At 44.2% G+C, this 23,658-nt stretch overlaps 1 protein-coding gene across 4 annotated transcripts in view; it reads right to left on the bottom strand.

The window, feature by feature from the left end:
- COL7A1 (collagen type VII alpha 1 chain) overlaps nucleotides 1–23,658 on the bottom strand; it is a 287,085-nt gene that overhangs the window by 219,382 nt on the left and 44,045 nt on the right. For all 4 annotated transcript variants that reach the window (XM_085853235.1, XM_085853234.1, XM_085853238.1 and 1 more), the window contains exons 7-12: nucleotides 21,063–21,182; nucleotides 17,190–17,339; nucleotides 15,454–15,576; nucleotides 14,488–14,643; nucleotides 8,302–8,445; nucleotides 7,789–7,953 (exon numbers count right to left, since the gene is read on the bottom strand). In XM_085853235.1, the coding sequence (XP_085709361.1) occupies nucleotides 7,789–7,953; nucleotides 8,302–8,445; nucleotides 14,488–14,643; nucleotides 15,454–15,576; nucleotides 17,190–17,339; nucleotides 21,063–21,182 (858 nt within the window). The remainder of the gene's footprint in view (nucleotides 1–7,788; nucleotides 7,954–8,301; nucleotides 8,446–14,487; nucleotides 14,644–15,453; nucleotides 15,577–17,189; nucleotides 17,340–21,062; nucleotides 21,183–23,658) is intronic.

Here is a 23,658-nt window from a genome sequence, read left to right as displayed (position 1 = left end):
TATGTTAGCCTTTCAACAGATATTTAATAAAAGTAAGAGAAAACCTAAAAAATTGTGGACTGATGAGGGTAGAGTTCTATAACAATACATTTATGAATTTTCTAAAAAATAACAGCATTACATTATTCAGTACCTTTAATGAAGGAAAAGCGGTTGTTATTGAGTGCTTCAATCGCACTTTAAAAGAGAGACTATATAAAAATTCACCCAATTCGGTTCTCAACAATGATCATCTTTTATTCAGAATATTGAAGATAAGTATAATGATACGATTCACACCTCAATGAATACCAAACCATCAGAAACATTTCCAAAATTAGAATATGAAAAAGAGATTCATGTCAGAAAGCCTAAGTTCAAAGTTGGTGATATCGTAAGAATATATAGGTGGAAATCTCATTTTGAAAAAGATTATACAAAGCAGTGGACAAATGAGCCTTTTTAAAATCGTTGATGTGATAGATACAGTTCCTTGGATTTATAAGGTATATGATTTAAAGGGGGAAGAGATTTTAGGGAAATTTTATTCACAGGAATTACAAAAGACAAAGATAAATTGAAATTTTTTGACTCCACCCCCTTTTTAATCCTGCCCCTTCTTGACTCCGCCCACATAAGCCCCACCCACACAAGCTCCACCCATCCACACAAGCTCCACACACATGAACCCCATCCACACACGCTCCAAACACACAAACCACACCCCACACAAGCTCCACCCACAAAAACCACATTCATCAAATTCAGTTAATTCGTAAATTAGTTCCCCACACACACAACATATTTATTTAAGTTTAAAAATTTGCTCCACCCATCCACACAAGCTCCACCCACACATCCACACAAGCGCCATCCACCCATCCACACAAGCCTCATCCACAGATGCCCCGCCCACAGAAGCCCCACCCACACAAGCCCTGCCCATCCACAAGCTCTGCCCACACAAGCCCCGCCCACCCAAGCCCCGCCCACCCAAACAAGCTCCGCCCACACAAGCCCCGCCCACACAAGCCCCGCCGACAAAAGCACGGCCCATAAAAGCCACGCCCACAGAAGCCATGCCCACAGAAGCCACGCCCACAGAAACCCCACCCACACAAACCCCGCCCACAGAAACCCCGCCCACAGAAACCCCACCCATCCCCCTATCCCCCCCTGTGCGCCCCCCACCTTTGACCCACCACCCCCCTCATCCCACCCTCTCCCCCCACCCCCCACACATGGGGAGGGGAGGGGATGGGATGAGGAGGGTGATGGGTCATTGGGGGAGCGCACCTACCCCCCCCACCCCTCCTTTACATCTCCTTTATTCTTTCCTTGTAATTCAAAATCAGATAATTATAAGGAAAGCAATTATAATTCATTGAGATTGAAAATATGAAATATTCAGTTGTAAAAACATGATATTTCCAAGCAGTCTGCTTCAGATGTCTTGAGTTTCATGTCAGATTCCTCCAGACGATCAACTTGTGTGTTGGGTTCAACCAGATAGGGGTTTAAACTGAAAAGAAAAAAATAAATAATAATAATGAGCCTAAACTCAAGGGAGATATCAAAACAGAGGAATAGAGAGACAGACAGATAGATAGACAGAGACAAACAGACAGACAGAGAGACAAATGGACAGAGAGACATATAGACAGACAGATAGAGATAGAGACAAACAGAGAAACAAATGGACAGAGACATATAGACACACAAAGAGACAGATGGATAGACAGAGACAAAGAGAGAGAGACAAACAGACAGAGAGAGACACAGAGACAAATACACACACTCACACAAACACAAATACACACATGCACGTGCGTGTTTCTCACCTTGAATTCGGTATCAATGGGCATGAGAGAACTTGTTTCCAGTCAAAAATAATATCTTTCAGTTGTTTTCTAAAGGAATAAATCTCTTCAAGAAAGTCATTCATTTGTATCCATTCCTCATGATATCCAAATAATTCTTTCTCCACAGCCGTAATAAACGATGGGGAAGAACATGTGAGAAAAACACATGCAATAATTATTGGTCATACAGTGATTCAATTCTGTTTTAAACAATAAATAATAAATTGGGTTGAGAATCTCACCTCTCATCTTGTGAAAACAATTGATCCGTAAGGTTGTCGTAAGAATCTGAATGCTCCATTCTGTGAATGCAACGCACTCGGCACACAGCTTGTTTATATAAACTGTGTCATGACGTAATGGGAGATTACCCAACAATGGTTTTCCCAGGGTGTGTACCAGATGGGAAATGACTTGATTCGTGCGAGGCAGCTTGGGAAAGACGTGGGCGATACGTTCTCGAGCAGTCTAACTGATTTTAACACGAAAATGAAAATTCTTAAAATGATTTTGATAAAACTTACGTTTAAAAACCTGTTAGTGTTCTGATTTAAAATATAACCACGAGGCCTTCTCTCTCACAGAATACTTCCTCATTTTCACAGCACGAACTGAAAACACTTAAAAAAAAAAAAACTTCCCTATTCACTCTTTGAGTGGAATTAAAATATAAAAGTAAATCAGTAAGTCTCAGTTTAACATGTGTTCAATGGGGCAGAGATCGGTATCCTCTTTTGACTCCATGGGCCTTGAGTTCGAGAGTCAGGGGGGGGCAGGGGTGGGTGGGGGAGAAAATCATTCTCCTATTTTGGGTTTTTTGGGCCTTGAGACAGTCTCAATTTAACATGAGCTTGTATGGGAGGGAAGGGAATCAGTCTCAATTTAACACGAGCTTGTATGGGGGGGCGGGTGGGGGGGGGGGGAGAAAATCATTCTCCTGTTTTAACCTGATCGGCCTCGAGTCAGAGAGTTTCCCCTATTCATTTGTATGGGAGGGGGAGGAATCCATCTCCTGTTTAGGGTTTTTTCGGGGTTGATTCAGAGAGTTTTCCCACTTTTCCCCATTCATTTGCATGGATGCCTCAGAAGCCCCATTTATCCTCTACTGAGGTCCAAAGTTTTGCCGTTTTGCTGTTTTTCCAACATGGCTGTCACACCACATCACCAATGACATTGTAATTATCATTAAAACATTTTACACGGGAAGTCGCACCAACGTTGAAAATTTCATTTCAATCCGACAAGCGCATGCGGAGAAAAAACCCAAAAGTTCTGTGCAGACAAACAAACATACAAGCCGGTAGGCGACGAGGGATTCACTAGGATCGAAACACTGGATACGATGCTTTTCATTCTGACCGATCCACCGACGAAGATTCATTGCCAAGACGTATTGGTTCACATACAATTGTTCCTCTGCCTGGCAAGATTTTTCCTATTGCTTATTTTGCCAACTGGCACTCCTCATAAAAAAATGACGGTAAATAGACACTGTATATTTGAAGGACTACCATTTGAAAAATAATCGGTTTGCTGGTTTGTGCTGTGGAGCCTCATGTTGCAGACACACACACACACACACACACACACACACACACACACACACACACACACACACACACACACACACACACACACACACACACACACACACACCCCGATAAACTTCTCTCAATGCTCTTGTTTGACCACACCTCCTGAGCCACACAATATTTTTCATAAGCCACGCCCACTTTCCTACACCACTCCCACTTTTCATCAACCCCTTCCACTTTCTCAAAGCTCCGCCCACTTTCCTAAGCCCCTCATAAAAAATTACGGTAAATAGACACCCAATTTTTGAAGGACTACCATTTGAAAAATATAACCTCAATCAAAAATCGGCTCAAGTAAAATTTTCTAAATATCTCGAAGTGTTTAAGTCCGAAGTCTCGTTTCTCTACATTCAAAACTGAAGGACAAGTATTGAAAATACTATACGCGGTTTTTCGGCCGCTGCACAGCAACGGGTGGTTGCTAGGCAACAAAATTCAAACGCGCACATTCCCAGACCATATGGCACCTGTTGGCAAGGTTTCATCGAAATCGGTTTGCTGGTTCGTGCCGTGGAGCCTCGCGTTGCAGACACACATACACACACAGACAGACAGACGGAAAACCCAACAATAAGGGATATCTAGCATATATAGCGAATCCAACAGACAGACAGACAGAAACAAATGGACCAAAATGCAATACCCTCTCCTTTGGTGAGGGTAACCAGAACCAAGGTCAATAGCTGAAGAAATTGTGAAGTCCAATTCTTTTATTGAAGGAGGAATTAAGGAAGGGTTAAGAAGACATAAAATCATTAAGAGGAACGAAGGCAGTTATAAAAAAGAATCAAAAGAAAATAATTATATTGAAGAAAATAAATATACAGTATGTTCAAACAAAACCCTGTGTTGTCAACTTTCGGAAGCTTTATCAATTGTACAGTTTATCGAGATTTAAATAAAACTTTGGATGGAAAGTAGAAATGTAAACCGAAGGAAAGCTGTTTTAATACCGAATTATAAAATGTTTTGTGATAAGTAGAGTTATGCATCTTTGTCATTTTTTTGTTTTCATGTGTTGCTTGTAATTATATTTTAAATGATTAGTGGTCCAGAAAATGATGGAAAATAAGAAAATGAGCCACAACAGACATGGGGGAGGTCATGCGAATGAGAACGCGCACACTCAAAAGAGGGTGGTGAGCCAGAACTAATATATTCCCAGTACTGAGGATAATTGTCCCATAATGTGCCTGTACGTTATAAACACCACATTAATTCACTCTATCAATTCATCGATGGATTAAATCAGCCGAAAGTTGGTTGATTGAGGCATGCTAACCACTGCATGAAGCAAGGAGAAGCTAACATTCTGGCATTAAGCCTTCATCAGAACAAAAGAGAGTGAGTCAGAGGTGTGTGTGTGTGTGTGTGTGTGTGTGTGTGTGTGTGTGTGTGTGTGTGTGTGTGTGTGTGTGTGTGTGTGTGTGTGTGTGTGTGTGTGTGTGTGTGTGTGTGTGCATCAGAGTGGGCTCAGGGGTCAGGGAGCGCGTGGGGGAGAGAATGACTGATTTTGATGGGGTAAAAAGTAAAGGGGACTCGGACAGGGGAAAAAGTGAAAATCAGGGAAGGACAGGGGGAAGCAACCAAGAAGGATGTTACAGAAATAAACCAAAGTAGCTGAGACAAATATCTGGGTAAGATGAAGCATTATCAAATGCTCGATCTTGTTATAAACATGAAAAAAAATCTTCATTATTTGTTCATGGCTGACAGGATAGCCTCCAGATATGCGCACCTGCCTCTGAGCTGTCCAGCCTGGGTTTGAATCTCGGCACAGCTACAAAGTGTCATCCTGGTTTTGTTTTTTTAGCAGGCAGAGTGAGGGATCCATGTGTGCACTGTTCCTTGGATGGATGTTAAAAAGGGCGTCCTGTCCACCAGCATTCATTGGTGGACGTTAAAAAAAAATCCCAAGGTGTTCTCCGCGTAGATGAAGCGAGTTACTGCGAACACCTTGAACAAATTACAAAATCCTCCTCTAACCGATGAAGGGCACTGCATCAGCAGCATTGACACACACCTGCAAAAACTAATGCAACCCGCCAGCCATGTGCTGCATAATAATTAATGAACGATTCCTTCTCCAACTCCTCATTCCCCATGCCCCCTCTGCCCCCTCTGCCACCAACCCCCTCCTTCAATCTCCTCCCCCCAACATCTTACATGGACTTTGTCATTTCTACATACATTAGTATTCCTGTTCACAGCAAAACATTTTTGTTCTCCTTCACTTCAGTAAGCAGATCGTTTCATCCACTGATGCAACTTAGTCATTTAGTCGTAATAATGTTCTACTAGCAGAAACCTATGAAATCAAAGGTGCAATAATCTTGACACAACTGAGGTTAAAGTGAAGTGGACGTGCTGTAAGGCCGAGGTCACATTTGCCACGGCAGCCGTGGGGTCTCCATAATCTACGGCCATTAGCAATTATACGGCGGCCGCAGTATTTCCACGGTCACACAATGTAGCAGTCACATATGTTTTTCTTTTTCGGGGAGTCGCACGGGGCTATTTATAAATTGTGGAGAACGAAAACGTGGGGTTGCCGTACAGTCTTTGATTTGATGTCGCACAGTGACCTGAGGGCATTCCTGCGGTGGCCATAGAATTTTCAAGACAGACGCAAGGTGCCCGCAAGGCGACCACAGGGGACCGCAGGGGGGCCCGAAGGCGAACGTGCGGCCAGACGGTTAATTTTTTTTTTTACCAGTTTTTTTTTTTTCGGCTTGTTTAATTGCTATGGCGGACGTAGAAATGAAAAAAAAGTTATAACTCCGTGTTATAATTCCACGGCGACCTTACGGCCTGTAAAATATAGCCATACGGCGTAGGGCCACCCTGAGGCCACCTCAGAAACTCTGCGGCCGCCGCACGTTTCTGTCAATTCAGAGGGCGTACGGCCGCCGTATCCTCACCGTAGAGCAAATGTGACTTTGGCCGAAATGGCAAGACTAAACAAATTTATTATTGGTCACTTGCTCGTGGTGCAAAATGGCAATTCCTAAAAGTCATCCACCACGAAGAACTCATGTGTGACATCTCAACTTAAATCTATTTCTCCTGCTTTAAAACGATGTCAAGCTCGCTTGTTCGGGTTGTTGAACAAAATAGATATTTTAACAAATAAAAATAAATAAATAAATTGATGCTAGTAAGATTTGAACTCGGGATCTGCGGTTCCAGTCATGCAAGTTAACCGCAGAGCCATATGGTCAAATACCATCGAGCGTGATGACAAAGTATACACACAAAACGTATATCGTGTAATCTCGGCTGCATGAAAGCAAAAAAGCTGTCCATAAGGGGCAGAACGCGTGTTCTTAGCTGGAAAACATCCTTAAACGAAGGTTTACGAAAGTCATGATACCTACTGCATACGATGAACATGCAAAGGTGGATTTACAGTCAAAGAAATGTGTGCACGTAGCTGGGAGGAGAAGAAGTGCAGACAAAGTCAACGGGAGGAGAAGAAATGCAGACAAAGCCGGTCCCTTAACCTATTTAAATTATTTGGATTGTACCCTCTGGTGTGCTCACCATGGGTGTGATGCTTCCATGTCGTACTCATTACTTCTAAACCGATTGTTACAACTTATCCCGGCCATGTTTCATGCTCTGCCATGAACCGCTGGTCGATAGTGGGTAATGGGATGCCCGAACCCGAACTTGCGGGTCATACTTTGTTGAAATTTGTTAATCAACATTGTAGAATGTCAGGGTAGGAATTTCTAATTTTCTACTACTAGTGCCTACTCTTCACAAAAGACACCATGGAATCTTAAAATCCACCAAGCAATGCTAACAGATGCGACACCCAACTAGATATCCATCTGAGTGATGACAACTTGTCATGCAACTCTCGGCCTCTGAAGCACCAATCCTAAAGTTTAGAGCCGAGTTGGGAATCATACACAGATTGGACAGTTGTTAGGGTTAGGCAACTCCACTCCCGCTGCACCATCGTGTCTGACTTCTTCAAACTGTTAATAAGGAACCGGAACAACTGGGAGAGTAATTGATTGGGAATGTTGGCAGAAACGATAACCGGGGTAGGAATGGGATTCAGATGAAAAGATAGGAAACAGAAAGGAAAGTTAAATTTGAACAGGCATGGAAATGGATATAAAAACCAAAAAATCACATCACTAATCCATGGCTCATAAACATTATACAACAATTGAAAAAAAAAAAACCTATTTGGTTAGTATAATAAATAAATAAATAAATAAAATACTCCTTACAGTACCAATGATACTGAAAACTGCGGCGTTATCAAAAATACAATGCACTACAGATGTGGACCATACAAGCCGAGGTCATGCCACAATGGTTGAGCGATCTCTGACCTGTCTCCAAAGTGCGTTGTGTTGTGGCTATGACAGAGGCCACCCGAGCCTCACGATTTCCTTGCAGGGTCGAGATGCGAATTGTATAAGTGGAACCTGGATTAAGCCCTTCTAAGCGAAGGGGTATACTTCCTGGCTGGACCACACGCCTTCTTTCAGGACCTCCTGCAAGAAAATTACATAACAACGGAAACAATTCTGAGCAGAATAAGCATTTGGGGACTTGGATAGAGTTATGGATGCAATCAATATTTATGAACTTGGTCATTTGGTTTTGAATGCATTGCAATATATTCTTAGCACATGCACCAAGAAACCAAAAGGTCAAATGTCAATGACATTTACAAGACATGCATTACTGTATAAACGTTTATAGAGCAGACTTGTACACATTTCACATGTCCCATCAAAACCCTTAGATTGATTGAATTAATATCATAACACAAATCAAATTCCCTTCGGTCCATTTTCATGCACAGGGTCAGAAAGGGCCAACGATGGGAAGCAGAGTACCATCAGCCAGATTCCAACTGATGCGATAGGCTGTAGCTGTTGATACAGGTTCCCACGCCACCAGGACATAGTCAGTTCCAGCTTGCAACACACGCAAGCCACGCACAGTCTCCACATCCGCCTGTTGTTCTGAACCATGGGAAGCTTGGAAACGGCGAGAGAGAATATGGTTCATGCGATGGTTTAAAGTAAATACAGACATGGATCTTGTACTTACAATCAACAAGTCATCATGGACACATCATTAACCACACTCTCTCTGAGCAAACCATGACTTCACACATGCCACACACACAATGACTGCATGAATAGCTCAATAACCTTTCTCAAATTCTGCATTCTCACAAACCTTCCTCGATTTTATGCACAGTAATACCATACTGCTATGCAACTTCCAATACCCTCAACCGATTGACACCCACAAAGCCCTCAACTCCACTTACCCACAAAGCCCTCAACAACTCCACTTACCCACAATGTTCTTAACCACTGCTCTTCCATTTAATACCCTCAACTACTCTACAAATTGTTCTTGCAACAGATCCATTCTGGTTGAAAGGTTAAAGTTGCATTGTCAGAGCTGACAAAATGAAAGGATTAATTCTTGTCAATCATTTTATTCACAGACATCATCAGTTTCACTTCAAGATTCTGAAACGTCCGGGTTTCATGTCACAATCTCGTGCTGTTGTTATACTACATTTGGCTCGACTGGCGATGTTCTCGTTTCATTCTTTCCCTCACGGGATGTTTTACCTGAACACCATAAACATGAACATGTGAAGCAACTCTTTCAGGCTGACTGGTCGATCGATAAAGCAGCCCTTCCACTTCAAATGAAAGGTCTAAACGTTTCTGCAGCCTCTTACGTTGACAGCAACAGGGATTCCACAAATAATACTCTTTTTCTGATGCAACAGGTCTTTTCATCTGAAGGCCCTGTCACATCTTGACGTTTTAGCCAGCGTATGCCAGGTCAGGTCAGGTATGGGAGCATGTGCCAGAACAGCACGTCGCTGCGTCCACTTTCCGCCGGTACTCCAGGGGCCTCCGTCTGGCCATCCCCCAGGCAGATGCCAGGCCCATCCCCATCTTCTTGAGATGATGGTCAACCTGCTGCAACCACGAGGCACGTGGTCGGCCCACTGGCCTCCTCCACTCATGAGACTCCCTCGCTGAGAGAATCTGGTGAGCAGGATCAGCGTCAGGAAAACGAGCCACATGTCCTTACAGCCGCAACTGACGCTCACGGACTATGCAGGTAACAAATCTCATCAGAGTCTCTCTCAGCAACCGCTCGTTGGACACAAAATCCGACCAGCGATAGCCAAGGATTCTCCAAAGAGACCTGGTGCCAAAGGAATTAGTCTCCGTCTCAGATCCTTGGTCAGAGTCCAAGTCTCGCATCCATAGAGCAATACTGGAAGTACCAAGGACCTGAAGACTCGGACTTTCGTCCTCCCGCACAGGTACCGGCAGCACCACACCCCATGATCCAGTGAATCCATGACTCCCCAGGCCCGACCCAGACGTCTATTGACCTCTGACTCACAGCCAGCAGAGACATGAATATTACTGCCAAGGTAAGTTAATCTCTCCGTGACCTCAACATCCGCACCACAAACAGACACAGACAGGACAGCAGCATCCAATATGTCACTGAAAGCCTGGATCTTAGTTTTGACCCAAGAAACCCGTAATCTGAGCGGCTCCGACTCCTCATTCAGCACCTCAAGGGCCCAAAAAGGATATCTAAAGTCTCCGCAAAGATGACTGCATCATCTGCAAAATCAAAGTCCGAGATCTTGACATTCCCAAACGATGCATTGCAGCTTGATCTCTCAGACATCCTCCCGAAAATCCAGTCCATACAAGTGCTGAAAAGTGTGGGGGCCAGTACACACCCCTCATGAACTCCAGTAACAACTGGAAATAAGTCAGAGATGGTACCACCACACTTCACAGCACTCTCAGTACCAGAGTAGAGTTCAGACATCAGATCGATCAGTTTTGGTGGCACCCCACGAAGACCAAGAATCCTCCAGAGGACATCCCGATTCACTGAATCGAACGCTTTACAGAGATCAACATAGGCTGCAAACAGTCCATGCTGAAACTCTCGTCTGCGTTCAGTGAGGACACGAAGAGCAAGGATACGGTCAATCGTTGACCTCTTTGGTGTAAAGCCTGACTGCTCTGGACGCTGGTGCTCAAGCAGATGGTGGCGAACCCTATCGAGAATTATCCAAGCAAAGACCTTGCCCGGCACTGAGAGCAGAGTCACCCCTCGGTAGTTGTTGCAGTCTTGGCGATCACCCTTTCCTTTCCAGAGAGGAACAACAAGGCCCCTCTTCCAATCAGTTGAGATGATGCCTGTGTTCCAGGCAGAGCACAAAACTGCATGCAATGACACGAGTGCAGCATTTTCACCAGCCTTGAGAAGTTCAGCATGGATGCCAAAGATCCCTGGAGCTTTACCCCGTTTCAACTGGTTCGCCGCAGCCTGTGTTTCCACAAGCGAAGGTGGACCACAGTCAATTCGAGGGTCAGCAACAGGGATTGTAACACCCTTGACGTCCAACTCGACAGCTGGGGGATCAGCCTGGTACAACCGCTCAAAGTAACCGGCCCAGCGGGCCTTCACTTCAGACTCCTCTGTCAAGAGCCTACCACTCTCTGCTCTAACTGCAGTGCTCCGAGGGATGGGCTTGGATGAACGCAATGCGCGAATTCCCCTGTAAGCGGGATGAGAATCACCTGTCCACAGGTGATGCTCTACCCCCTCACAGATTTCCTCGCACATAGGCCTCCTTATCCACCCTCAGTGCACGTACAGTTTTACGCCTCAGCTCCCTGAACAGCTCAGCTCTGCCATTCAGCCTGGCCCTGCGACGCTGGTCAATGGTATCCAGTGTCCCTTGAGAGACAAAATTCTTCTTTGCCAAGACATCCACCGGCAACATCAAGGACGGTGGTCTTGAAGGCACTCCACAACTTTTCAGGACCCCCAAAGCACCCAGACCCCCCCAGTGTCCACTCAGCCTGTTTGCAAACTCCTCAGCTACTCTCATATCCCTGAGCTTGCCAACATCCAGCCTCGGCTGGGATGGTACCATTCTCCAGGATTTAAGGTGCAGCTTTAGAGTTGCTTCAACAAGCCTGTGGTCAGTATTGAGGAACTGAGCACTCCGGTAGACCCTGCAGTTCTGGATCATCCTCCAACGACCGTCAATGAAGACATGGTCAATCTCCTTTGCCACACCACCAGCGTTGGAATACCAAGTCCAGCAATGAGCTTGTGGGCGCTGAAACCATGAACCAGCCACCCTAAGTCCATGACTTTTTGCAAAGTCAAGGAACTTAGTGCTATTCTGGTTCATAGTTCCTGACCCATGGGGACCAACACACACCTCATAACCATCCCGATCAGTTCCAGTCGATGCATTGACATCCCCCAAGACGAGAAGTGTATCTCGTCTGGGGCACTGATCAACCACAGACTCGAGCGTGGCGTAGAATGCATCCTTCACGGTGAGATCACTCGCCTCAGTCAGAGCATAAACAGAGACCAGGGAAATGACACCTAAGGAGTGGCGAATCCTTAATCTCATAATACGCTCGTTGACCGGTGTTACCTCAATTATCATTGGGGTCAGCTTATTGGACACAGCTACAGCAACTCCTTGGGTATGGTAACCATCAGAGCAACCAGACCAATAGTAGGTGTGACCACCCACCATTATCTCGCCGCAATCCGGTCTCCCAACCTCAGAGAGAGCTGCAATCCCGATGTCCAAACGCTTGAGCTCAGATGATAACAGAGACAGGTGATCATCCTCTCTTAGGGATAGGACATTCCAGGCACCCACCCGAAGGGACCGCCTCAGGTTAACCGAAGGAGACCGCCGTCTGGTGGACAACATCTCAGCACCACTCCGACACACTCTCCCGCAATCCGACCCAGGGATGTTACCCCGTGGTTTCCCTCCTCTCATCAAAGATTGGGGGTCCCGAAGGCTTTGCCCCAATCCCGTCATCCGGTGAGCTGCCCAAGGGAAGCTGCACAGGAGGTACTCCCACGGAGTGGGTTTTCAGATTTTTTTGCGTTTTGGTGTTTTGCGGAATGAAGGGTTTTACGGTGGCTGGACGGACTTAACCCAACTGCAGGAGGACGTCCGCAGACACAGTTGGGCACTGGATATGGATGGCCGTTGGCTCACAAGGAGCTCCTCCGCCCTTTGAGCGTATGCCGACGTATGAAAAATTTGCCGAATACGTTATGGGTAAGTTTTGTATATGTTAAGAGCACGCTGAAGCACGCTGACATACGTCGTAGTACACCAAGTAAGTCGAAAAATTTTCAGCATGCTGAAAATTTTTCGACGTATCCAGCCTATGACGCACACGTTCCGCATACGCTGGCATAAGTTGTTGGCACGTTACGCGATCGTTGACACACGTCGACACACGTTACTTGTAAGTTACTCATAAGTCGAAACATGTCGAGGTAATGTTTAACATACCCGAAACTTATTTCTAACCTATGAGTAACGTGCTTTGAAACTATGTGTAACGTATCTCCAACACACATTGACGCAAGTCGATGTATTTGACGTCTTCCGGACGACCACAGAACTTACTGAACGTGTTACTAACTTACAGTTACCGTATAATGGAGTATTGGCAGCGTTTAGGGGAATTGGTATATAAAAATGGGGTTCACACAGGAGGAACCTGTCAGTGTTCCAGACTCCGGTTTTTTTTTTTTGGTTTTTTTCTTTCTTCGGCATGGCGGTGATGTTGACACTTAGATTTCTAGTGCGGTTATGATTTAAATCGTTGAGTGGCAGCCTATTAATTATATTATATTATAACCGCACTAGAAATCGAAGTGTCAACATCACCGTCATGCCGAAGAAAGAAAAAAAAAAAACATAGAGTCTGGAACACTGACGCTAAACATTACCTCAATGTGCATCGACTTATGAGTAACTTACAAGTAACGTGTGTCGACGTGTGTCAACGATCGCGTAACGTGCCAACAACTTATGGCCAGCGTATGCGGAACGTGTGAGTCATACACTGGCATACGTCAAAAAATTTCAAGCATGTTAAAATTTGGCGACAGCTCGGCGTACTACAACATATGCCAGCGTACTACGATATATACCAAACTTACCCATAACCTATTCGACGTGTGCCAGCGTTTTAGACAAATTTTTCATACGTCGGCATACGCTGGCTAAATCGTCAAGGTGCGACAGGGCCTTAACCTGCGAAGATCCTGCTCGTCTTCTTTCAGAGTTTTGCACCCAATTCGCCCTTTTGTGGGAAAGGTTGATTCTATGAAGAAAACTTCCCTTCTCAATTTGGAAGACAAATTCAAAGCATTCGATTACTAAACAAGGCCAACGAGTATGTGTCTGTCCTCAAGCAAAGCAGAGTTTAATGGAGTATCATTTTTCACTATGTGCCAGAACGCCTCCATCCCGCCATGCACTCATTCCTGGACATCGCAGAGGGAAAATATTGGTCTTCTATGGAAGAGATGATGAGGCCCAGGGCTCTCTTTTACCCAGAGAAGTCAGTGGTGTCTCGTTCTTGAGCACCTCTCACCTGGCTTCACAAACCGTGCCTTTGCAAATGTCCATCCGTCATCGCCACAAAAGGTGCGATATTCAGTAATCCACTTCGTGGATTTTACACTCACTTGCACTTATTTGTCCATCAAATCCCAACTTTCCCTCAAATCATTCGAGAGGACTCCATCCAAATCCATATGTTGTCTCTCGTCTGTCCGCTTAATGTTTTCTACTCTCACCAACTTTGACTCTGGGCATCACTCGTTCTGTACTGTCAGTCTGTACTCTGGACATCGCCTGTTCTCTTCCACCCGATTGTTTGTGTTAACCTTCCCTCCTTTGTTACTTGTTGTGCTCTATAAGTTTCAAGTTCTGCATTTAAAAAACAATTACCAAAGGTTATTTTACATCAGTATCTTGAGATATCACTGAAAATATACACAAAAATCTCGAAGTGTTGATTACATGTTATGTTTTTAGGAACGTTGCCAGGAAAACAAAAAACATCATAGATATTATTGGAAAATCGGATCTTCCAAACCGATAAAATATTACAGTTTAATGTCATGCATATTTTGGACATTGTGACCCCTTGAAGATTTACCTGTGTGGAAAGTCTTGGTTTCATTTCCTACAATGCCCTGCGTAGTGAAGGCAGAGAGGGAGAGGCGATACTCAGTTCCCGGGTGAAGCCCTGTCACCTCGTGGTTTGAGGCTGAGCCAGGAAGCCGAATCTCACGGGCTCGTTGACTTGGAAACCCTACAATGTGTGGGGTTATAACCATGATCCACACTGTTATAATTAAACAGATGTTTGGTATGACAGAAGTTTAATATAGATACAAACAAACACGACATAATAGTGACCGAAGCTTTTTCGTGCTAAAAGCTTTTTGTAAAAGATACAAAGCACGAAAAGCTTCGGTCACTATTATGTCGTGTTTGTTTGTAACTGTTATAATTATAGAACCCAAAGGCACTTCACAGTAAAACTGACAGTCACGTCGTATTAACGCCGACAGATACTTTGTACTATCACGCAGAGGTACGTCGTACCACCAATCACAGTACAGGCAAGTCGCGATTCCACCGACTGTACGGGCATGTCGTACTTCGGATTGCACAGGAACATCGTACTGCCACCGATAGCCAGGTCACACTATCAGCCACTAAGATAAATCCACAGGTCATACTCAGCTTCTGGTGAATGTTTCAAGAATGAAAAGAGATTTACACCAGTAATTGAAATTTATACCTTTTTGTAAACAGTATCCTTAATATTCTGTTCAGGACTTGGATTTGGCAGCTCATTTATTCGATGTTCCCAGCTGACACTGGTGTTTTTGCCAGTCAGAGAAACAGATTATGATATTGAGGGTGAGTGCATGATCAGTTATGTGATGCGTTTTCAACAGGCAGAAGTAAACAGACATCTTGTGAAAATAAGAGTTATGACGTTAACTCGTACTGATAATGCAAAAAGTGCTAACATGCAGAAATTATAAATCAAAATATTTTGATTGCTGCATTTCAGCATGTTAGAGATTGAGGGATTTGCCGGGTGACAAACCTTCAGATGGTGTCCAAGTCAATATGTAGGCCCAAATCCCAGGCAAAGGTGTCCACGTGACATGCAGCGAGCTCGCTGTTGAACCAAGTAAACGCAATCCCTGCACTCCACCTGGAGTTACCGCTAAGGACAGTGAGGTGGGACGAGCATTAAATATCGCAACACAATATGTTGGAAGATTAAATTTTTTGGTGTACCATGGACAAGTTCTGACTAAATTACAGTTTCCAATTTCTCTATAAAGGAAAACAGGTTCTTGGCCATTTAGACCCAAACAGTCAAACTACGTATCAACAAAAACAAGATGGATGGCAGTGAAACGCGTGAGAAGCTTATCGTATGGTGTCAGTTAAAAGTGAGATGTTGTGGTATTTGTGGATAAGCATTAGGAAATGCCTGTAAATGAATGATTAAAATTAATGGTTCCACGTTATAAGTTTCGTGTCGCACGGATAGGTAAATTGTAATATAAACTGCTTGATGTAATGAACTAATTTTGACTGTAGAGGGCAATATTGAACTGTAAACTGTTGGGGCCATCCATCCATTGGGGCCATACTCTGCAGTGCAGAGCGTTGTTGGTGCTGCCGAAGCAGTCTCCTTGGCTATTGAGCACAATCCTGGACGGGTCACCACTCCAACACAGTATACACCAACAAGCTGGCACTCATTTTGCCGACCTCGGAAGGATGACAGGCAGAGTCAACCCCACCTAGTATTAATTCAACAGAAAAGTGGAATTTGAACTCAGGATCCTATGATCCCAAGCCCACCACCCTCGCCATTAAGCCAACACCAGGCATAAACTGCCTGCTGAGATTTGTGAATGTGCTGGAGCATTCTCGGACAAAATTTCCAGCATGGACGAGAATCGCATTTTCTGGAAGGCACGGGATTGTTCTGTGATCCCATATAAATCCGTGAGAGGGGGGGGGGGGTGTAGAGAGATAGGTGACATGTGACAAGTGCGTTTTGATCGTCCCGTGCTCGATTTAACTCCGATGAGTGAATGAGGTATTAATCTCCAGAGTGGTTGTTAACGCGTAGAGCCAATTATAATCAGGTTGATTAAAACTCATTAAGATTGTGTATCGGGAAAGAATTCCTTTGAGAGCTTTTGAATCATCCTGGATGGGCCAGTGTACGAGAGAGAACAACGTGACAAGCCAATCGTTCAACAGCCACTGTGGAGGAGGTGAACATGCATGAGTTGTGCCGCAGGACTGGAACACTGGGCAGCGGAAACAACTCAACGTGGGAATCAGAGTTGGATATTGTATGTAATGGTGAACTTCCTCATTGGACTTTGTATCTGTTTATTTGAAATACAAGTTTCAAAAACGTTATGTTGTTGATGTGGTCACTGTGACGGCACTCAGACGTCACAGACACCAACTGGCAAAGATCCATTTGAGTGGTAGTTGACCTGTACGTTCGTTCAGACTCGTGAAGCTTAAAGCTTGGATTGCAGTCGTTGGAGAATATGCCGAGTCCAGCACCACAAACAATGTACGTACACCAAAGGGAAGGAAACCCCGAAGGTGTGTGCGTATCCTTATCATTCCCCGAGATATAGTACAATTTTGGGAGTTTAACCAGAGATCACAGAGTATAATGCTGGAACTTCAACCAGAGATCATACAGTGTAATATTGGGACAATAAGAAAAGTACAATAAGCAAATAATACAAATTTAAGCAACAATAAGAGTGGATGGAACATGACAGCCGGCTTTACTTGTGCTGGCTCGGCCCTCCACTCCGACAAGTTCCACGGTGTCCCGCATCGCTCGCAGCCTCACGATGTAGTCAGTGGCGGGCCGTAGATCGCGTATCGAGTAATGCCTCGTCTGACCATCCAATGTCTCAGTGACAGGTCGCTCAGCACCTGTAATCAATGGAATCGCATTTAAAATGAATGAAGAAGGATGTGCTGGTCATGCATGGATAAAGCATGGCACAGACTTACCTGCATAGTCTTAACAATTAACAAACAGGGAAAGAAAAAGGCAGAAAAAAAAAAACTAGGCTTCATTCGCCTTCATTGTTAAGGGTGTGTTGAAGGTTCTCAGAATCAATGAAAGACCATCTGATATTTACTCAAAGTCAGAAACACTTCAAAAAGCTCGAGGGTGAAGGGCGATTTCGGTTTAACGGTGATGAGTACTTGCGAGTCATTAAATACCAATGTTGAAACAATTTATGGTATCTGTACCCAGGATCCAAGTATTATGAGGCATGTGCACAGATGGGGACACAAAGCATAAAAATAAACTCTTCCTCCAGGTCCTCCTAATGTCAAATTACATCCCCAATACACAGCAACGATCTTTGCTCCTCTCCACCCTGTTGGTCCATTTGTCCCATGTCCACCTGTTTGCCAGTCGTTCGCCGTTATCATTTCAAACTGACTGGAACATCCACGAGTCTCAGTCTATGTTCTAAAAGTCGTGTAATGAGTATTAATTACTCGGCATCACCAATAAATACAATGAAAACAAACTCTATTGGTTTCTGAGAGTGAGGCTCAGGTTGTTTGACTGAACAAAATTGATACGATAAAAAGGAGCCATGCGTGCGTCCATCCGTTCGAGCTTGTATGCGTGCGAGTTCTACCCATTGGTTGGGCAGTTGGTCTGACTCCACCAACAATTTCTGTACTACGACAGCTATATTTCGATACTCCGTACAGGTCTGGGGTTTCACAGGCCTCTTTAGCAAGGCTCGCACTTTCTGACTCTCTCACGGTTTTATCTCAACTCGAATTCGATATCTAATTTCATTTTTGTCACAAAGATGGTTCAAGACTCGATTGCAAAAAACGGGAAGAAAAAAAAAATTGGAGGACTATTGATGTTTTAAAAGGCAAAATGCATTTTAATAACCGTTTCTGGTCAGGCAAGATGTGGGGAGGGGGAAAATTGGAAGGAGAGAGGGAGATGAGGTGAAGAAAGGAGAGGAGGGGGTGGGGGACGTTCTTGGCCTCATCTCTCAACAGCGAAGAATCACTTTAAGAAAATAATAATCATAATAATAGTAATAATAATAAAAAATTAATTCCTGTATCCTGACCTAAATCCAGATCTTCACAAAAATCTAATCTCTTCGTCCTCATCACACTCCAAACATGTCCACCGAGTTTAGTCCGAATCCGTTCACAACTTTTTGAGACATCATGCTATACATCATTTTTGGCACGATCTCTCAATGGTGAAGAATAACTCTAAAAATTCACATATCCAGATCCGGATCCGGATCTTCACCAACATCTAATCAATTCATTTGTGTCACATACCGAACCTGCCCACCGAGTTTCGTCGATGTGCTCAGACAGACAGACAAACCAACAGGGGTGAATACATAACCACCCACATTTGGTAGTGGTGGTAATTAATAAAGGTAATCATAATTATTGTAAAAAAAACAACAAAAAACTAATAAAAGAGAAGAAACTATCACTCTCAATAACATTTTACATTTTTATAATGAGCTCTCATTCACAGTGCTCATCCAAAACTTTCGATTTGCAGAATTGACATTACATGGCTTTGTGTGTGTTCACTAGAGGGGGATAAAGCCATCTTACAAACAACACACTATTATTAAACGTATTTATAAAAAAACAAACACAGATGTCACGGAGTCTTAGCATTCCCATGTTTGGGACAGGAAGGGGAATACTGGATTGCCGCCAACATATCACCACATATTTTAACTGGAAAGGAAACAATACTCCAAACTATGTGGTTTAATGAGGACAGATAAGGTTTGTAATAAAAACAAAACGTTTTCCAACTCTTCATATCAAAAAAGAAATTGCAAAGCTTCAGCAGAACAAACTGTAGCCTGTAACGCACTCTACAAAGTTTTCTCGAGGTGGAGGAAAGAGGGAGAGGAGAGACAGAGAGACAGAGAGACAGAGAGACAGAGAGACAGAGAGAGAGAGAGAGAGAGAGAGAGAGAGAGAGAGGGAGAGGAGAGAGAGAGAGAGAGAGAGACAGAGAGACAGAGAGAGAGAGAGAGAGAGAGAGAGAGAGAGAGAGAGAGAGAGAGAGAGAGAGAGAGATACAGGAAGATGAGTGAAAGGATCAGCAAGAATAGGAGTGAGAGAATAGAAGATAGGAGGGGATTCTCTGATGAGTATAAACTCTGCCCTGAAACACAGTCGATGTAAAGGTAAAACCAGGCCATCGGTGAGGGCTGATATATCGGTCCAAAAGCCCTTTTTGTGTGTGTGTGTGTGTGTGTGTGTGTGTGTGTGTGTGTGTGTGTGTGTGTGTGTGTGTGTCTGTGTGTGTGTATATATATATATATATATATATATATATATATATATATATATATATATATATATATATATATATATATATATATATATATATATATATATATATATATATATATAAATAAATAAAATCAGTGTGTGCTCACAAAGCAAAAAAGTTTTAAAAAACAAACAAACAACAAAAAACCTTAAACTGATAATTAAAAAGTGTTAAATACAATTGTTTTGACAAGGCCGTTTGGATAATCGTCATCATGTTTTGGCAGCTCATCGCTCGAGGATTCTCAGGAGGGAAAATAAGAAGCTTCAGGATGTTCCGGAAGAAAAAAAACAAAAAAAAAAAAAAACAATGAACACCACTTTGGAAATGTAATGAGAAGACCATCTGTGGTCTTTTGGCTGCCTGGTTTCCCCGAGAGGTTGGCACGTTCCAATACTGTGGGAATGAATACCACCCCAGGACAGTGTTTAGGGGGAAGTACTAATTGGCAGACAACCAGTGAGATTTGTTGAGGAATTATATCAGATATCGAATGACATTGTGTATAAATATTTCTGAGCGTGTCTGAAAGAAGGTGGTTCGACCTAAACCACCGGAAATCCACAGTTGCACATCAGCAGGAGAATTCTCGAAAATCTTCTCATGCTGCAATTGAGGAAGATGTGGATAATGCTGTTACGTTCGTGATTCAGAAGGAAACAAGAATCAAACGCAACGCCCCGTGAATGACCACGGATTTTGGAGCATCCAAACTTGTCCACAAGTGATACTTTAATGCTGCTCATGTAGCCTGGACTCAAATCACACTGTATCTTTTTTAGTGTACAGAGCGTGACTGTACAGTGTTAAGTCGTTCATAATGCGTGCACTGTTCGGGTACTTTGGCACTCCTTGCTGCCGTGCTGAAGGCGAACACACAGGAGCCACAGGAGCCAAGTCTCATTGACTCGAGGAATGACCGATCCCAACGAACCTCACTACGCTTTGGTGCACAGCGACGTGAGCTGCAGTGCTTTGGAGGTCGGTGGTACAAAATAAAAATTACAATCCCACATGCCAGCAAAAAGAACTCTGGAGATCGGCACGGGAGTTCAGAGTACCCTGGTGTGTTAGTGATTATGGCCATCATGATGGATGGTGCTCTAAATATCATTGGCAAACATGGCACCGGGCTCGATGAGGGGCTCACAGCACCACGGGGCACATTTATACGACACAAGGTGGGTTGTTAAGAAACCGGTGTTCTGCATTTCCAAGAAAATGTTGCACTTTCAAAATGACAAAAGCGTTTTTGAATATAATAAGGACCTAGAAAGGAATCTTACCCGAGGTATCTCTCCAGGTGAGCAAGTACACTGTAGCATCGTGCACTGGGGTCCAGGAAGCCTGCATGGAGTCTGCCCTGATATTCTGCAGCATGAAGCGTACATGACTTGCAGATTTTGCTGCGTGAAACAGAACCATGATAAACCACATTGATGGGGGACAATGCAGCAAGGAAGCAACTCATCATGTTCTCTGATCCTTATAAAGGCCCAGCAATGGAAATCAGGCCATTTTATCCATCGTACTTTTGCATGATTTTAAAGAAGGAACAAACACGCACGTACAAAGGGTGTTTAAAAACTTCTCTGGATGAGATACTCACAAGTAAAAGACACAATAAAATCAGATTATTTGAAAATAATATAGATTGGTAATAAATATATATATATATATATATATATATATATATATATATATATATATATATATATATATATATATATATAAAACGCTCATATATTGTATCAACTTGAATGACCCATGTATGAATACTCATGTCAACAGTTCTCACATATGTGGGTCACCACGTGTAACCACAATGAAATTTGATTTGGCATCGCTCAGTGCACATCTTGTCAGTGAAAGTCTGCTGAGCAGGCCCTGCCCATAATATAGACAGTCCCAGCTGGTGCCCATAATCACTGCAGGTGTGTATCCAGAGAAAAGTATGCAATGCTCTTCAACATACAGGGAATGCGTGGGATCGATGCGAGCTACACCATCGTGTGAGCTCAAACACTCCTCTATGCTCTTGTTGCTATGACCGTTATCGGTCACCTCTCTATGCCATCACCCCGAGGGCTAATATTCCATGGCCTTTCCATGCCCTTGTTCCCATGACCTCTGCTTATGCAGTTTTTGTCGATGTTGCACAGGTTGTTACACCTACCATTGGTCTAGTCACTCTGATGGTTACCATGCCCAAAAGGATTGCTGTAGTTGTGTCCAATAAGCTTACTTCAATGATAATTGAGGTAACACCGGTCAACGAGCATATGAGACTATGAGACTAAGGATTCGTCACTCCTTGGGTGTCATTTCCATGGTCTCTGTATATGCTCCGACTGAGGCGTGTGATCTCACCGTGAAGGATGCATTCTACGCCACGCTCGAGTCTGGTTGATCAGTGCTCCAGGCAAGATACACTTCCAGTCTTGGGGGATTTCAATGCATCGACTGGATCTGATAGTGATGGTTATGAGATGCGTGTTGGTCCCTATGGGTCTGGAACTGTGAACCAGAAGAGCAATAAGTTCCTTGACTTTGCAAGAAGTCATGGAGTTTGGGTGGCAGGTTCATGGTTTCAGCACCCACAGGCTCATCACTGGACTTGGTATTCCAACGCTGGTGGTGTGGCAAAGGAGATTGATCATGTGCTTGTTGATGGTTGCTCGAGGATGATCCAGAACTGCAGAATCAACTGGAGTGCTTCGTTCCTCAATACCAACCACAGGCTTGTTGTAGAAACTCTTAAGTTGCACGTTAAATCCAGAAGAATGGTACCATCCCAGCCGAGGCTGGATGTTTGCAAGTTCAAGGATGAGAGGGTAGCTGAGGAGTTTGCGAACAGGCTGAGTGGGGATTTGGGAGTGGGGGGGGGGGTTCTGAGAGCTTTGGGGAATCCTGAAGAGTTGTGGAGTGCCTTCAAGACCACCATCATTGATGTTGCCGGAGGATGTCTTTGAACTTACCGGAGGGCAAGAATAATTTTGTCTCAAGGGACACTGATACCATTGACGAGAGTCACAGGGGCCAGGCTCAATGGCAGAGCTGAGCTATTCAGGTGGTTGAGGTGTAAAACTATGTGCACTGAGGGTGGACGAGGCGGCCTATGTGCGAGGAATCTGAGGGGGTCGAGCATCAGCCGTAGTCAAGTGATTCTCATCCTGCCTATAGGGGAATTTGTGCATTGCGTTCCTCCAAACCCATCCCTCGGTGTACTGTAGTTAGAGAAGAGGGTGGTGGGATTTTGACGGAGGAGTCCGAAGTGAAGGCCCACTGGGCCGGTTACTTTGAGTGGCTGTACCAGGCTGATCCACCAGCTTCTGAGTTGGATGTTAGGGGTGTTAATATCCCTCTTGCTGACCCTCCAATCAATTGTGATTGACCTTCGTTTGTGGAAACTCAGGCTGCGGTGAAATGGGGTAAATCTCCAGGGATCTGTGGCATCCATGCTGAACTTCTCAAGGCTGGTGGAAATGCTGCAATCGTGTCGTTGCATGCAGTTCTGTGCTCTGACTCATCTCATCATCACAACTGACTGGAAGAGGGGCCTTATTTTTCTCTGGAAAGTGAAGGGTGATCGCCAGGACTGCAACAACTACCGAGGGGTGAAGCTGCTATCAGTGCCGGGCAAGGTCTTTGCTTGGATAATTATTGATAGGGTCCGCCACCATCTGCTTGAGCACCAGCGTCCATAGCAGTCAGGCTTTACACCCGAGGTCGGCAACCTGCGGCCCGCGAGCTCCTCCCGTGCGGCCCGCGAGCTCCTCCCGTACGGCCCGCGGCACCTTGTCCGGATTTCCATTAGGTGCGACCCGCGAATCATTTTTCTGAACCGACGGCCAATTTAACATATGTGGACATATGATTCTT

This window comes from Eptatretus burgeri, chromosome 13, assembly GCF_056783735.1.
Source record: "Eptatretus burgeri isolate ZD-2024b chromosome 13, Ebu_testis_v1, whole genome shotgun sequence".
NCBI lineage: Eukaryota > Metazoa > Chordata > Myxini > Myxiniformes > Myxinidae > Eptatretus > Eptatretus burgeri.
The sequence above is the reverse complement of the archived record's forward strand: the minus strand, read 5'-3'. Positions and strand labels throughout refer to the sequence as shown.